The sequence below is a fragment of the Anopheles bellator genome, chromosome 1 (genome assembly GCF_943735745.2).
Source record: "Anopheles bellator chromosome 1, idAnoBellAS_SP24_06.2, whole genome shotgun sequence".
NCBI lineage: Eukaryota > Metazoa > Arthropoda > Insecta > Diptera > Culicidae > Anopheles > Anopheles bellator.
This window is the reverse complement of record NC_071285.1, coordinates 26,201,951-26,219,360: the sequence shown is the minus strand read 5'-3', so window position 1 is coordinate 26,219,360 and position 17,410 is coordinate 26,201,951. Positions and strand designations below refer to the sequence as shown.

Below are 17,410 nucleotides of genomic sequence, written 5' to 3'. Positions count from 1 at the left end.
AGACTTATTACGGAGGCGTATTTTGAAGCCTTTCCAGTTTTTCACTTCAGGGATGGAATTTATAAATTTGAGCCTCCTAGGAACATGTGTATTGATGTTCAGGAGGGCCATAATGAATAATGAAGTGTATTTCAAACCATAAAAATGTGTTTTTCTTATCGAGGCTCTGAATTTATTAGGCAGCCTAGTAACCCTTTAGTTGAATATGGAAATTAAAAGTCTGCCTGTTTCGACTACAGCACAGAGAGAAAGACAAGCCGACCTCACGAAGGTATTGCACAACACAAACACAAGCATAATGTACAAAATTGTTTTATGGAAACCTATTGAAACATTTGTTTAAAAGTTTTATGTTTAACTCACTGTGCAAGAAATTTCTTCTTCCCTTGTCATGTAATAACATTAGACTGCACTTAGGACTTACCTTTCTTAATAGTAAAGTATGATTTGTATCACTTTTGTTGATCACGATAGCGAAAAACTCTGTCCTAGACGAACTGCCTGCTTGGATCTATTCTATTGCATCGAACTTTCCAACTGCGGTGATCTCGTATTCATTCCCGTTGAGAAGTGCGAACGCTCATAAAACTTCCAAACATTCGTGCTGCGTTAATAATAGAGATGCCCTGCCCAGCTGCATCACAACACGGGACCAAGTGTAGCGGAAGTCTGTGTAGTGTAGTTTCCATCCGTTTCTGATTTATTTCGCACCACTGCCCGTGGTGGTCACCGTGGTTGGCAGTCATGTATCGGAATTGAATCATTTCAGGTGGAAACTCTGTAGCCAGCGACGGTGTGGCTACCGCGAAGGCCGGAATGGGCTCAGCATGCCCCGCAAACCACCGGAAGCGAGTGAACGGAACGTTTTAGGTAAACTTTAGGGGCAAGTGCGGAGAAGCGAGTAGGAATCACTTCCAACGAGAGCACGGCGCTCCGGACACGGCGCTCAAATGTGGTGCATTAGTTTAGCTTCGCGGTCGTATCATCGTTTTTGCCTCGCCCGAACCAACGTGGGCACCGTTAGCAGCACTGCTACCATCAACCGATTAAATTGGCCAACCTAGATCCTGGACCCGGTCCTGATAGTGACGCCCCAAGCGCCACGACCAAGCGAGTTCGCTCGATGATGGACGAGCACGTACACCAGCCACAACAGTATAGCAATGAAAGTGTTAAACAACGAAAGCTCGTGCGCGGCTCAGACCAGATATCCCCAGTCTGTGACGTGTGCCCCGTCCCAGCCGGATCGCCATCTTCATCAGCTTCCTGCAACGCGGCGGCGCTCTCGTTGGTGTCCCCGACGACCGGCGGTGGCGGCTGTTTGGGCCAGGCAGACGCTCAGCAGTTAGCACGGACCAAAGTAACCACCGCTCCAGCCCCAAGTGCAACTGCTGCGCTCAGCTTAATCTTTCCGCAGAACCTCAGTCGCAGCTTTGACCAAGCCGCGGCACAGTCGCCCCCCAAGTATCAGATCTACCATCAGTTTAGTCGTATCTCGGGCACCACTCAGAAGTTTATCCAGCGGCAGCAGCAGCAGCAGCAGCAGCAGCAGCATCAACCAGAACCACCGGTGCAACCGCAGCAATCGCCCCAAACACAGCCAGCATCGCCCGTGGCCAGCTATCAGGTCCCGTTGTTCCGGAAGGCTAGCTACGGTTCGGCGCACTACGCAAATTACGCATGCCCGGAAGTAAGTACGATGTCCGGGGTGGGGTCACTACGTCCTGGAAGCGTGTGCCAGCAGCAACCAACGACGACGGCTTCCGCCACCACTACCAGCACCAGCCTCCAATCCTCACGACCAATGGACCAACGAAGCAATAATCCTTTTATACTGAACTTTAACAACATATCCGGTTGTTGCCTGAAGAACTCACCGACCGCCTCCAGCTCGCCGGCGGACGTCTCCCCGATCGTGGTTTCAGCGGTCAGCCCTTCCGGCGCACCATCGCTGATGACTTCCGGGGCGAAGCGAACCCGATCGCTGATGCTCAAATCGACGTCACCGTTACAGCCGTCGCTAAGCTCACCTTCAACGGGCCCGCCAGCCGTTCCACCACGGCAATCTTTGGTCCAGGCGAACACTTGCAGTCAAGCTCCACATCAAGCTTCGCCCAAAGCGGTGGCGACAGCGCCCATCGTTACCGGGAGTGGTACGAGGTGCGACGAGCCCTTTAGCAAACATCCGTCCATGGACGTTACATCCGTTACGGGAGTACCAGCTACGCCGGGGTTCGATGGCCCAACCATCATTGCGAGCGCTTGCTACGTTACGCCGCCAACGCCAGCGCCAATCGGTGTCAGTGAAGCACGGCAGGAGTTGCCCTCGCTCACTTTCAGCAACGTAAGGACAGTGGTCGCACCAGAAGCGCCGGCTGAAGGGGCGGCCGGGGAGCGGCCACGTCCGGTGGAAAGTACTGCCGTCAGTGTGCGTAAAAAACGTGACGATTTTCTCAAGACTACCATGAAAATCTGTCTGGTTGTGTCACCCCCTTCGAAGTTGCAGGTAAGTTGGGCAAAGTTTAAACCAAAGTTTGTTGCTTGCGAAGCTGAGAAAGATCTGATATCTTGTAATAATGGTTTCAACTAGGGGGTCAATACCGAGTTCATCTTGTACCATTTCTGAGACCATTTCTATGCACACAAAATGCCCATCGAAAAGCCCATTTGTTTTTCGATTAACCAAGAAATTGGCAGATCATATATAGACATGGTTGTTATAATGGTACCTAAAAGATCTTCTCTTTCTAAAAGAAAGTGCATTCGGAAAAGGATAGTGGTCATGCGAAAAATCCTTGAAAAGATGGTTCAGTTTCGTTTGAATCCGCATATAATAGTGTAGCCGTAGTCAAGCTATTGTATATGACTATTGCATGACTGCAATTCCTTCTCAACCACCAATGGATTGCGCTAAGGGATGGTCTAGCCAGCATATTCTTCAACATCACGCTGGAGTAAGCTATCCGGGCTCTGGAGTGGAGACATCAGAAACCATCTAATTCTAAATACCCAGATCCTGGTCTATAATGATGACAGAGACATTATAGGTCGAACGCTCTACGATGTAGCTTACATGGGGGACCAAATTCATGGCGGTACAATCGTCAGAGATTCGCTCTACGGTGCTAGCAGCCAACAGGTCATTAGAAAGTCTGAGGAACCTGTTTCGCTTACATCTAGCGTCGAGAAAGTCGAAGCTGACGCTCTACAAAACCTTAAACCGCTAAACGAACTATACGCAAAGTACGACGGTTATCTCCACTGCTTAAGAAAATTCTTCGCTTGTCATCAGTTGTTAAAAACAATGGTGGGATTTAAAACGGTTTCAAATGAGCTACAAGACGTAATATCCCATTGACTACAAGAGTCAAGAGTTCCGTAACATTGTAATACTAGTAAAAATAGTAACATTAGTAACATAAATAGTATTAGCGTCTCCTACCACATGTCAAACTAGCGATCTGTCACTCCACATCAAGTAGTCACCGGCAGGCGTGTTTCCATTCGTTATCGTAAACGTTTTCCTGCAAAGTGTTGTGAGTTGTGCAAAAAAGACAAAACAAAGGTGGATAGAAATCGAGAAAAGTAGCACAAGAGCAAAGAACATGGTAACTTATTGTCTATCGTTGTTTTGGTGTATCGAGGCAAGACCTGTATCAAGAGAACCTCGCTACTTTTAAGTACAGCCCAACTGCTGTAGATAGAAGAAAAGCATAGAACTTCGTTTCAACTGGAACAACAGCAACTCAATCTCGTTACTGTTTATACATAGTAATCGCTGGACACTGCCAGCTTAAACTTTGGTACGGTAAAACCAAATCAAGCAGCAGATCGTCCTATCTTTCTTACCCAGTTCTCTAATCTTGTTACCGCTAAACAGGCTTCTCTGTACTTCCTGCGTTATGGTTCCAAGTTTCTGCAGCCCAGAATACTCCACAAGCTGGTATCGCAGGTATCGCAAAGGTAAATTGTGGTCTTGATATAACAGAAGTCATTGTAGTCTTGAATGATAACTAGTCTCAGACGTCAGAAACACAACAGACGGATGAAGTACTTGATGAAAAACATGGAACTTCATGACGCAGATTAGCAAGTCTGGTACAGCAACTTTTATTCGTGAAAAGCATGCAACAGGCCAGTGGGTATTCAAAACGAAGAACCACTCTGCTCGCATTACCTTTTCCAGCATAGATTAATCGTAGCGATGATAATGGCCATTTTAACATTCAACGCCACTGCTAATCGTATGTATTCTTTAATTCATGTAAGACTAAGCCCGGACCCATCCACGTTATCTTTAAACATACAACGAACGAGCAGGCGCCAGCTGAAGCATATCTCTTTTTCAATTACAAACTACTTCTTCTGTTCTGCGCGTATCACTCACGAGCACACCTGTCGCATAAGCGTGCTTATCAAATTAAGAAATTAAATTAGCTTTACCTCGTGTGCGGTGAAGAGAATTCTCGATTACGTGTTTTTTAGTAAAACATAACATTTTTTCCATCGTATTTTTTTGTTGTAACTAAGCTAATAAATTTTAGTAGATAAAAGAACAATGTGCCGTTTGTTTTTTGAGCACATACTTAAATATTTAAAAAAAAAACACATTTCGTTCGAGTACGTGCTCTCGAGTTCGAGTACTCTTCAGGTACTGTTAGTAAATCTGATTTTAGGCACAATCATTTAACTCATAATAAAATCTTCTTGATGCACTGGATTTGTAGAACTGTACTTTACTTAGATTTCTTACATTTTTTATAAGAATTAATGTTTTATAGAATACTAAATTCAAAGACATCCAAAAGAAGCCCCACTTTCAAGAGTTGCATACAAAAATATCAACACCTACGAACACAGCAACTACATAATATTTCACAGATCGAGATTTACGAATTACTACCATTTCGCATGAGACTACCACTTCGCAGACACTAATAACACACTCAAACGTTTATGAATAGGGATGTCAAAATTATCTTTTAAAATTTTTATCATCTAACATTTTCGTAGTTTTAAGGGCATTTGGAGACAAATATTTTCAATAAAAAATACCTCAATACTGTCACCCAAAATATGAGCTGCCGCATCAACTACTTATTGACCAGTTGTTGATTAAAGTGTTCATTATTTTCTTTCAGCGCCGTTTTTCGCGGTATATTTGTTGCCAGGAACGGTTCGCTTTTCGTGCCTTCTTCTTAACTTCCTGTCGCACAAGAAGCTGTCATTTTTCAATTTGAATTTATATCGGCCTAGACGCTCATCTGAAATGGTGACATTACGCTACGCTACGCATCGTTGAATACCGCCTCCAGTGGAACGGTCTCACATTCCAGGACGCGTTGACGTTGGCTCAACAACATCAACGTTTTTTGGGGGCAGGGATACGCTTGCCGCCTGCCGTCCCGCATAACAGTCTTTAGTGTACGATTAACAGAAAGTGAAGCGTTTCACCGTTGAAAATCACAATGAATTTCATTAATGACACATTTGCGCCAACGTTCGTCGTCCTTGTCGTCATCGTCGTTGCCGGCTCGACGGCCATAAATCGTTCCTTGCTCCTTCCGCCCCGGGTTACTAGTCCTCATCCTGATTCGCTAGTATTGCATTCCTTGACATTCGTTCACATTCCGACAGGGCCCTGCGCAAACATGGCAACTCGGGAGCCGCAGCGTGTCGTGCTGCCACAGGCTCCACTGTCTGATCGATTTTTGGAAGATGTTTTCCCCGAAATAAGCGACACTTTACGCGCTCTACATAATGTTCCGCGAACGGAACAAGGTGCTGTGGTCTACCGGCACTGCCGGAATTGGATTGACGAAAGCGGCGCTTAAGTCGAAATCGGTATGTTTCGGTTCAGACTATTCGATTTGCACACGGTGCGACTTTGGAGCGATTACAAAGTTCTTCTCTCGCTACCGTGGGGATAAAATGAAAGTACCAATATAAATATCTGTTTGGAGCTTTGGTTCGTCATGTTTGCAGTGGGCAGGCTGACGGACAATATAGATATAGAAGCTAAATCCATTGTATAAACAAGAATCTTACACATAGTTCATGTTTGGTACCATAAAGTGCAGGGTCTTGCCATGGTGATTTTTGCCGATTTGCCGAGATGTTGTTCTGCAAGAGCTGGCGGACTTGCAGTTCCCTTGCAAGTCAGTTGGCCTAACGCTGTCTCTTGATAGGTCAATTTCGCCATGATCCTGATCTCATTCAGTTTTTCTTACAGATTTTTAAACGCGAACCAACCCATTGTAATCGTGATCAACGTTATCATTCATCGGCCATAAAGCTAGCATGACTTGGACAGCGGAAAAAACGAAAATCCCTTTTATCTGCACCATTATTGGGCCTTAAAAAATTATAGTTTATCTCTTTTATAGCTGCCCTAGAACAAGAAGGACTGAAGTCATTTCACAAACGACAGCTTGCCATTTTTTACGCTAATTACGAAGCGTGAACTTTGTTGTGAACTTTGTCGGACCTTTTCTTGATTCTTTGAATTTTTGTCCACGCCGCACCCAGATCCGTCGCTAAACAAATGTGGCACCATTCCGGAGAAAGATGAGGCCGTGATAAAGTTCGCGAACTCACGAATCCAGCTTCCGGCAGTTTCGACTGCACGATAAGATTAGTCACTTTGTACGGAACTTTGCGGAGCTTCAATTAGTATAAATCCTTCGCGCCAGGGCCAGAGCCCAAATGTTGCGCCTGGTGCGTCAGAAAAAAGGTCAAACGAATGTTGGAGAAAAAAAAACACAAAATGGCGAATGCTTTTTACCATTCGTCTGCGTGTGCCCGGAGTGTGGCCAATATTTTTGTTTCGCATCAAAACTCTCTATGGAAATTAAGCTCAAAGAGAAACCGGAGCGAGGCAGTATTGTTTTCCATTCCTTTGGTTCGGTTCAAAATTTCCTTCTTATCTTACGGGCGAAAGGCGCACAGGATCTGACGCTAATGAATATGGACACCCTAAAACGCAATGTCCAAACAGCCGTCTGGTGTTTCGCGCTTCGATCTCCGGCAGTCGATCCAAATTACAATCGCCATTCCGGAACCGGGGATAGTGGGCTGGATTTTGCCCCAAAAGCTGCTCTTCAACTTCCTAATGGCGGCGGTCCATCGCCTCATTTGCTTATTCGAAAGTATTCCACCGGGACAGAAATTCGTGCCATCGTGGCTCGTGGCCGTGATTGATGACCTCAGGAAATGTTTGCCAACCAGCGAAATCTACATTAACAATGTTTTCTCTCCGTTTTTCTTCTTCTTCTCGGCCGCGACTCGGGTTTGCGACTCTCGTCGGTTTGGATGTCTGCTGCGTGTTTGGGAATTCCTTGCCGTGCTGCGCCGCTTCGGTTCGACCAAAGATGAAATCGTTGAGCCTGACGCACCTGGATGAGATCGAGCGACAGGCAACCACACCCACCATCGTAACCAACGATCGACACATTCGGAAGGTACGTGCGGTTTTATACTTTGATCGTTTGCTACATTTTGATGTTCGTAGTTTAACCATTGCTTGCATAAATGTTTGTAGTAGAAATTGTTGAACAAATGCTTGAAGGTTTTTTCTCTTCAATTACCCAAAGGCTTAAGTAATTATCGTTAAGTTACATTTTGTAGGGGGATTTTTGTTTTAGATCCAACATTGTACCCCATAATCACTATGCGTCAACGCGATAAAAGCATCTGGATCAATAAAATCGCTTCTCATTGTCCCTCAATGTTGCTGCTTTTTGTATTATTTTTTTATGGACAATATTTGCCGATTGAAGTCGAGTCGAACATAAGCACAAGCTGGATAGTTTCAAGAACAAAAGATCTTTCAACTAAGTATTAGGCAGCAATAGCTAGGTTAAATTAAGCCAGGAAAAGGAATCGGAAGAATCGGACATTCGAACAAAACTGAAATTGTTATGAAATGTTTCATACAGAAAACGTATTATTGAGACTTAAGAGATCAATTTTGCTTTCAATATTTTATAATGTTGGAACAGAAATTCTAAAGCAGTTCAGAATTGAGAACCAAATTTAGTTGCACCTTTAATGCGCACTATCTTTGCTTTGTACGACATCTAAGGCTTTACTTTTGCGCATTAGGAACCCCTTGGTTTCTTTTGTCCTCCAAAAGAGTGTCCGCGAAAGCTAGTTCTGAAGTAGCAGGTTATTTTTATACCCTCACACCCCCCAAAAACCTCGTCGGGCCGCGTCGATACACGCCACATCCTGCGTCATGGCTGCGTTCTGTGACGGGGTGGACCGTGTGGCATGTTTTCAGTTCAGTTCAGCTGGAGAAGAGTGACCTTCGTTTCCCTTCTGACCTTCTGGCCTAAGTTCATTGCTATGATTCCGGAAGCACAACTGGTGCCCCGTAATCAGAGTTTAATCAGTGCAGCAAGATAGTCAAGGACCTTATGAGTTTTGAAGCTTCTTATGAGCCCGAGCACGAACCCATGCTCCACGGATGGTGGAGCGGCTTATGCCCTGACGTGACGGGAAGCAGTATTCGTTTTAAGCCGGGTGGAAATTCCATTCCCTCCTAGTGGAAACGTTGAATAGGCAACCTTCAACAGCACTGCATACATCAGGACCTCAAAGGTCCTGATTCTTCTTTACGACGCTTATACAGCTTGTTGATAAATGTATAAAACGAGGTCGCACATCAAATGGCGAGATAATGAAGAGGAATGTGGACTCTCATTTTTAAAAAGCAATTAACTTCGTACAACGCACAGCATGCAGCATGAGGCAGATCGTATCTAAGGCCCAAGCCGCAGCCGTGGAATGTAATTATCGCCGGTACATCTGCTGCTGTACACATCGCACTTCCAAAGCCGCACTTTTATGTTTTGCCCACTTAATTATGGCGCTTTCCCTATTCTAATAGTTGAACGCACTCACATCCAAGCTGTTCTAGTGACACCATTCCGAATGATTGAATCATTTCAAATTAGAGATTTCCTGTTTTCTTTTCTTGTCTACACCTTTACATCATTGTCTATTTTTCTCTATCTTTTTCTCTCTGTTTTTCTCTTCGCAATTACATTCGTATATTGTGTCTTGTTTCTTTCTTATTTTACACGGATGCCATTTTTATCGGTTTGAAAAATAATTGAAAACAATGTTGTGGTTTGATGGCGTTGCTTCGGCAATGTTTGCTGGGTGGTTGCGTCGCTCGGCACATACGCAGGGAGACTATTCCGACACGTCCAACACGTCGATCGCGTCGGCGAGCGGATCGGTCGACCACGGTGCCACCACCGTCTCCGGTGACTCATCCGGATACGTAGTATCACCGAAAGATGTGTGCGTCACAGTCACGTCCGGAACTGCGCTGATCGACATCAGCAATAGTGGCGGTGGATGCATCAATCCGGCCTACGACAATGGCGAACAGAGCCACCGGCAGGACCGAGAGGGTCCCGCCGAATCCCTTCCGGAGCCCCCCGACCCGGCCGGGGCCGACACTCAGAAAGCACTCAGCGCCATGTCCTCAGCGCTGTCCAGTTCGTCCCCTTCCGCGCTGAAGAAAAAATCGTCCTCCTTCCTGCACCGAGAACGCAAAAAACCGGTTCTCACGCGCAGTCAAGTGAGTAGTGATTGCCCTAGCCGTCACCACGAAATCCTTTCGAGTCTAGAACTTCACCTAGTCTAGCTGTGTGTGAAGATGCATAAATAAGGTCTCATTAAATAAGTAAGCATTCAAGCGTAGAGAATTGATAAAAAGTATAAACCGTATTAGCATTTGGATCTTTCTCTTTCCAACAATTCCAAACTCTATAAGCATCATAGCAACTTCTAATGCTCTAATGTTGACCCGACTCTCCGCTTAACGCTCTGGGAATGCATTTCTGCAACTCTACTCTTTACCTTACTCTTGGGGACTGCTTTAACGGGGTGGTGCTGGCCATTTGCTGTTACATCTGTATTTATTTTATTTCCCATCTCTCGGTTTTTCATGCTACCACCGATTTGCTGCGCTGACATCTGAAACACTATTTGTACACCATCTCCGGAACCGCTCGTGTTCCCGTTTCCGGGACTGGACCAACATCACAAACCGGCACCCGCTGATTACGGATGCATCGTAAAATAATTTTGAAAAAAAATCATGAAAAAATCTCACGATGTCCAGGTTTCCAGTTCCGAGTACTTTTCCGTCTGCTTTGAAAGTGATAATAACGATCCGGGTGTCCTCATTCCTGCCACGAAAGGAGTACGGCTTGCGTAAGTATTGCCAGTGGTTTGGTGCATTGGGAAAATGAACGTATTTAGTTTAGCTCAGCCACCGTGTCATTTGACATTTTCATTTTGAAGCGTTTCTTGAGAAGCGTTCACGCCTCGCCAGGCTCCGGTGGGCTGGCCATGTTATAAGAATGGCACACTAAGAACCAGCCCGCCGGCATCCACATAGAGTGTTAGTCAAATAGATCTGAAACAAATTTCCCAAAGGATTCTGATCTTGTTACAGTTCATGCGTTCCTAGAAATTATTCTTGAAAAGCAAAATAAGTAAATGTTTTATTTTTTATAGATCTTTAGCTGACAGCCGTCGGGAAGCCGTATACTATTGCAATGAAGACATACGTTTTCAATTGTCAATCATCAAAACTTAAGTCTCTACTTTTTAAAAGTTGATAGAAATAATTTGGTAAAGACGAAGCATAAACAAGTAAAGGACCAATAACGCAAGAATATATTCAATCTTTTCCACTCCAATTACCGTCATTCAAGGCTTAGGATTCCACTCCATGGTCAATTACAAATGATATTCTCATATTTTATTTTTCATCGTTCCTTTGTTTCAATTCACTTTTGAAATTTTTCAAAGTCCTCTAGAGTCGGAGTGATCAGTATAAGAGTGACAAATGGCCATTTATGCTGTTCGCAAGCGCTGTTCCACAATGTTTACATCTATCGCTAAACCAAACCCGCTCAATTTAAGGACATCGTTTTACATACCACACTAGTTACGTTGTGTTGCACATGTGGTCCAATGATGTGGCAAGCGAACGAACACTTTACTTTAATTTCGGTGCCATATACGTCGTAATGCCGTAAAATCATTACAACCACCGTACTCCGTTCGCCGACGTAAGTGCGTTCCGAGTTTGGGAACACTTCCTTGTCAGTGGGACCTTTGTTTTCAGAAAGAAACCTATTCCTGGGATCTGCGCACTTCTCGCGACTGGCGATAGATGCTCAAGTATTCCCATTATGTTGTGCCACATCACACCGTGGAGCGTCGTTTAGGCGCTACAACATAAAACCCTCGGTAAACCTGTCAGCCAGCTCGGTTGGGAGTAAATTAAATGAACACCGAGTTGAGCCGGGTGGCGTATAAAAAGCACATGGTGCCACTGGCGGCCACGAGCATGTGGTCTCAGCAAGTCCAATCAAACACCATAGCCACCAGCGTAAGCCAAGGACCCGGTACTCTAGAGTCTCCCAGAATTCTATGCCAGCCAGTTGTGTGCTTTGAGGGCGAAAAATATAGCTCGCGCATAAGCCAGCGACAATAACTTAGGAATATTAATTACGACGGAAAGCTGCTGACTACGTAATTTTATGGGCCAGCGTTCATTTACGTGATGACAGTTATTGTTCCACCGCGAATGATACGGAGCAAGGAACCTGCTTGTTTTGGTCTTGATTCCGCTTCCCGGGCCAATTCGTAACGATGTCGCAGTTGTTTCGAGAATGAGACAACCAATTAGTTTTTATTAGTTTTCACAGTGTTCGGTGTCAAATTAACGTTCAGTGTTGAAAACTTAAATTATTCTCGTATTTTCAGTGAATGTTTACGCGCCTCTCTGTCACGGCGAAGTCTCAGTTTTTCCCAAATATACGTGACCGACAATGGCTTTAATAGTCCCCACGAGATCGGTACGTATACGATTTATCTCGCACCTCCCAACGACGTCCGGTTTACACTCTACGCACTATCGTTGGGCCCCGGTCGCAGGTGTGCGGTACACGGATCCGCTGGACGCGAACATGGACATATCGAACCTGGCCGGACGTACGCTACTTGTATCGGAGCGTGACAGTACATCCGGCCGACGGACCGGCGGTCACAGCACACTCCAGAAGGCCGCATCCGTGGGCAATCAGCCGTCGGTGATGTCATCCACCGGCAAGCTGTTCTCGTCGACTTCGGCTGACGACAACTACGACCAAAGCCCCAAAGCGTCCTCGGCTTCCGGCAAGCAGTCGAAACAGAAATGGACAATACCATTTGGATCGAAGGTGAGTTCCTCCGCCGATATAAGATATCCGTACTCTGCCCGCAAAAACACACCGCCGTTCTCTGTTGCAGGGACCACAAAAATCGAAGCTTTGCGAGCTGCTGGACAGCTACAATAAGGAAATCCCGAAATCGACGTCTTCCTCCAGCAACTTCAATAACCCCGAGTACGTAGACGCATTAGTTGGCCTTAGAAACTTACCTCAGTGTTGGACGAAGGTCGTAAACAGTGCCGGTAAGTGACGCCAACGTTGGAAAGTAACAACTCGACAGGAGGCGAGGACTTCTAGGAACTAGTAGAACCGCATACTGTGTGTGATAAATCAGTTAAAATTTCTCTTTTACTTCCGCTTTCTCTCTTTTGCTGACGCTTCTGGTTCCGGTTCGGGTCTGGTGGTCTTTAAAGGAATGAGCGAAGCGGAAACGAAAATCCAATCCGCCATCTGGGAGCTGGTGACGACCGAAGTTTACTACATTCTCGCTCTCCAGACGGTAACCGACGTAAGTAGAAGCGTGCTCGGTGCAGCGCAACCTTCCTGCCGGAAAACTTTACTCTCCGATTCGTTGAAAATTTGGGTACATATCGCGTCAGATAAGAGTCCACCCGAGTGATCCAATAAGGGCATCTGATGTGGTGTATCTGACGAGGATCGGAACTGCTCCGTGCAGCGTTTCGGAGCGTTCTGCGCCTTGTGTGTTAAACTTTTCGAGTGGAAACTAAATTCTCTCGTCCTCACAGAAAAGGGATTAAGGCAAATGAATGAGTTAAACTTGTTTGTCTTCATATTTTCTGCCACGTAGCAGCTGGTGGACGTGATTTGTGAACGTCTTCCGGAAGATAGCGAGAAAGGAAATACTTTACCACAGCCATTATTAGGCCTGGAATTGAATGGAATAAAAGTTTTAAGTGGTTTCGGTGGTTTTGATGCAGGGGTTCGATAGCAAGCCCTAAAATCAATATCCCAATCCATGCCGATAGTAGACTGGCAGACTTACGACTTTCGTAAACCATGTTTCAGTTTTATACCGAGCATGAAATTAAATCATACAACTGGGAGTTCATTGGGCGAAAGCTAAACTGCAAGCTCTCGTTTATAATCAACGTAGAACTGCTAATACTACTTAAAGAGCCGTCTCAGACAGATGAACTTTTGGGGAAAAGCACATTCAAGGAGAATCTCGCCAGAATCAGAAATGTTTCCCTGGCTTGGCTTTGGTTTAACTTTTTAATTACATTGCCTGTAATTTCATAGCTACACAACATTTAAGCAATGATGGCAAGTTTTCTGATAAAGGCAACTTCTCTTGAGAAATTCTACTAAAGCCATCAATAAATACCAGTTAGAATAAAGTTAGCTTCACTAAATGTCGACAAATTAGTCTCTCCTAGATGTTCCTGGTAATTGTAGACCGTAAATCACCGACGAATTTCAAATGAAAAACGTACAATTAACAGAATACTCTGGTCCTTTTGCTCCAAGAACCGCCGCTTGCATCACCACCAACAAGAATTTAGTCGGCTGGAAGGCTGTTTGATATTCGATTGGCGCTCGTTTAAATATAGGTCATGACGGGAACCTTGTTCCCTCCGTTAACGTTGTTACGCACGGATCGCCAGCCAGTCTCAGTTACAGTCCGTAGGGTTCAGTCTTCGCGTGCTGCTCTATCGTGCCCTCTCTCGTTACCTTTCGCTCTCTCTATCTCTCTCTCTCTCTCTCTCGCGCTCTTTCACTCTTCTCCAGCCCCATCGCGATTAGCGTGACAGCTTGCTCGGTCACGAAAGTAGCCTACTTCCGGTTGCTTAGATCGGCGGGTTTTTGTTGTCAGCACCCCATCGTTGGCTTCCAAACCTTTCTCAGACAAACTTCCGGCCACCGGCAAACATAAAAAAAAGCCGAGTGAACACTCACCCGCAGAACAATGGAATATATTTGACATATTTTCGTTGGTCGCTATGCTGACCATTGCCTGGTAAAAGGATCGGCTACTAATTACGGTGTAAACAAGGAGAGCCCGGTATTTCAGAAACTTCCCTACGTGCTGCTTCTTCAGTTTCTAGTTTCAGCAAACGCGTGTGAATGATCCAGACTCCGGAGGCAACCTTCGCATGTACGATTGCCTTATTTGCATTTTCATAGCGTATTCGAAAAGGATTTATTATTTCTTAGTGGCCGGAACTGTGTTCGTCCGGGTTTGCGGGTTGGGATCCACGAGTGAACGTCGATTATAATCAATAACACATGCCGGAAAATTGATTTATGGTCTCATTAAAAACCCTGACTGGCACGCGGCACCTTCGCCTCATATCTAGTTCTCGGTCTGCGCCATAGTCGTGCTTCTCCGACTCCATAGCGATACTAGTCACGATACGTTAGTAACGAAAGAGAAAACCCGATCCAGAATAACACCTGTCGTTACTGGGGCCGAGATTTCTTCACCGTATACGCACCTACCGTGTTGTACCGTTGTTCCAAGCTACAACCAATCACATCTATAACTTCCTACTTAAAAGCAGGTTAGGTACATGTTGCACGCGGTATTGTGTGTGAATAATTTATTGACAATAGTCCCTCGTTCACGTGCTCCTGCTCACCTTCTGACAGCTCCCGAAATCGAGCATCGTTAGATCGAGGACCTCGAGGATGCAATCTAATTGGCAGCCGACGGCCCGAGACTGATCGGTGGGAGTAGGATGACTTCGAATAAGGTGCCGAGTGGTGGTTTTGTTAACGATTCGATTCCATCGTTTCCCTCGTTAGCGAGCCCAGTCTACGTGGAGCATGTGTGCATAATATGTTCATTTTTGAACACCAAATCGACCCCATATTGACACGCCGATTGAAGAGCTCCGGATAGATGGCATTAGCATAAATTCTATGCACATAAACGGGCTCTACGTTTTCTGCTTTCTCCCGCCGGAAATGGGAGGATTATGGAATCAATATTTTTTCCACCTCCATTTTATTGGTTTTCTTTTCGGCGGAAGTACGCTGTTCGTTAGACATTCTTTTGCGGCAACCCTACATCGGCATGTAGCGTCGGTCCTTCGACGATAGACTGATGGAGGACTTGGCGAGTGATTGGGAGTACGAAATTTGTGGTGTGTGGCGTTGCATTGCAGATAAGCTGGAAGTTACACAGTTATTCACTTTGTTTGCTACCGTGTACTGTAAACGTTGATGTCAGAGAGATCTGGCGATACTCCATATCGTATAGAAGAAACATCCACTAACGATGTTCTTGTTGCCACTTTGCTTACAGCTTTTCCTAGCCTGCTTAGAGGACATCCAGTCCCAGAACATTCTTACAGACATTGACCAGAAAAGGCTCTTCTCCAACATTCGGGATATCTGGGAAGCGAATCTTCGCTTCTGGACGCTGTATCTTTACCCAATGGTAAGTGATTCGCGGAAGCGCTGAAACCCTTGTTCGGCTGCCACCTACGATGTTTTGTTGAGTGCATGGCCGCGAACTCTATCATAATGCGATTGGTCCGCAATCCATTGGTTTTCCGCACGCAGGTCAAGCACAGTGAACGGACGAAGGACCCCATGAGCATCTACTACTTTCAGCACGGCTTCGTCAACTTTGCCACCATCTTTATGCCCTACACTAAGTACTGCGCGGAGCAGAGTACCTGTCAGTTCTACTGCAAGGAGATGTACCACAACAACGCCCTGTTCATGACCTACTGTGCCTGGTGCGAGTCGCAGAAGATGTGCAACCGCTTACGGCTGGCCGACATTCTGGTGCGACCGATGCAGCGACTGACCAAGTACGGACTGCTGCTGGCCGCTATCAAAAAACATATCACTGACGAGGCGGAAGGCGAAGCGATCGATGCCATGGTGAGTACACCAACTGCCGTAGAAAGTCGGACCAAGCACATTTATTCTCCTTCAAAGAACACTGATTATTTGATTCAAAAGTTATCGTACAAACTGTCAATATTTGGCTGACTAGTTGAACATATATTATAATTTGTATTCATAACTTATTATTTAGCGCATCTCAAATTCGATTAAAAAGGGCCGTATTACTCAGCTTTAAGCATTCTGTCATATTGTACCACATTTTACAAAAATGTTGAGGCATCTTCATCTCTTGCAACCGTTACAGATACACTCCGTAGAAGAGTTTGTTGCTGGCGTTAATGCCCATCTAACAACGAGGCAGGAAAGTGAACGACTGAAAGGTATTAATGCAAGGATCGACAGCTACGACGTGGTCGAGGCAAACAACGAATCGCTCGATCGGCTCGTCAAACAGCATAGCATCATGTTCGACCTTTGCCAACCGATGCGGGGCATCGACCACTGTCGGAAGGTGTTTGTGGAGGGTGACTTGAAGTACAAGGACAGCACCGGGAAGGTAAGTGTTGCGTCGGTGTCCTTAAATCTTGTGAGCGCTGCTATGGCTTACACACGGCTTTCCAGAACAGATCAAATTTGTTTGTTTTGTAAAACGATGAAAAACATCCATCCACAAGTCAATTAGAGTCATTACGTTAGAGTCCTTGTTTGTCCAAGCGAACGCGTTGGTGACCAGGGGAAAATAATTATTCGCCTCTTCAATGAAAGAACTAGCACGAATGGCATAAATAATAGTGTGCCAACCATAAATGTTTCCGCCCTGACCAAAGGAGGAGGTTTCAATTGTCAAATGGCTGCATTATGCAGCAATTATGCATTGCGGCGAAAGCCAGACGAGCGGTGACTTAATTGATCAAGATGAATGCTTTATTGCGCCGGAAAGAAATTTAATTTTGTTTTAAAATATGCATGTTATGCGCGGGTATCGCCGATGGGAGTGCATAGCAATGGTAATTCCCATACCAAATAAGCGCTAATATTGATAACTGTTTCTGGGAGCTGAGCTTTTAGTATTCATGAGACGTCATTAAAACCATTCACTAGCACTAAATTCAGATGACGTTTATATAATCGACAACTCATGCACATTCAATTACTCATATTCATAACAATTGTAACTTTAAAACATTTGAAAAATTCTCTACAGATGGATGTGCACTGTTTCCTATTCACGGACTTTCTTTTGGTGTGCAAGAAAACTAGGAACGACAAGTTGAAGGTGAGAGAAATTTTATTACATTTTATTGGGATATTATAGTACATTATTAAGTCACATTATAAACTATAAT

The 17,410-nt window shown here is 45.1% G+C and overlaps 1 protein-coding gene across 1 annotated transcript in view; it reads left to right on the top strand.

The window, feature by feature from the left end:
• LOC131215315 (pleckstrin homology domain-containing family G member 5) overlaps positions 1-17,410 on the top strand; it is a 68,074-nt gene that overhangs the window by 48,269 nt on the left and 2,395 nt on the right. The window contains exons 2-12 of the mRNA XM_058209705.1: positions 7,371-7,460; positions 9,194-9,592; positions 10,139-10,230; positions 11,797-11,888; positions 11,968-12,251; positions 12,322-12,484; positions 12,656-12,750; positions 15,511-15,645; positions 15,771-16,097; positions 16,369-16,620; positions 17,269-17,340. Of these exons, the coding sequence (XP_058065688.1) occupies positions 7,371-7,460; positions 9,194-9,592; positions 10,139-10,230; positions 11,797-11,888; positions 11,968-12,251; positions 12,322-12,484; positions 12,656-12,750; positions 15,511-15,645; positions 15,771-16,097; positions 16,369-16,620; positions 17,269-17,340 (2,001 nt within the window). The remainder of the gene's footprint in view (positions 1-7,370; positions 7,461-9,193; positions 9,593-10,138; positions 10,231-11,796; positions 11,889-11,967; positions 12,252-12,321; positions 12,485-12,655; positions 12,751-15,510; positions 15,646-15,770; positions 16,098-16,368; positions 16,621-17,268; positions 17,341-17,410) is intronic.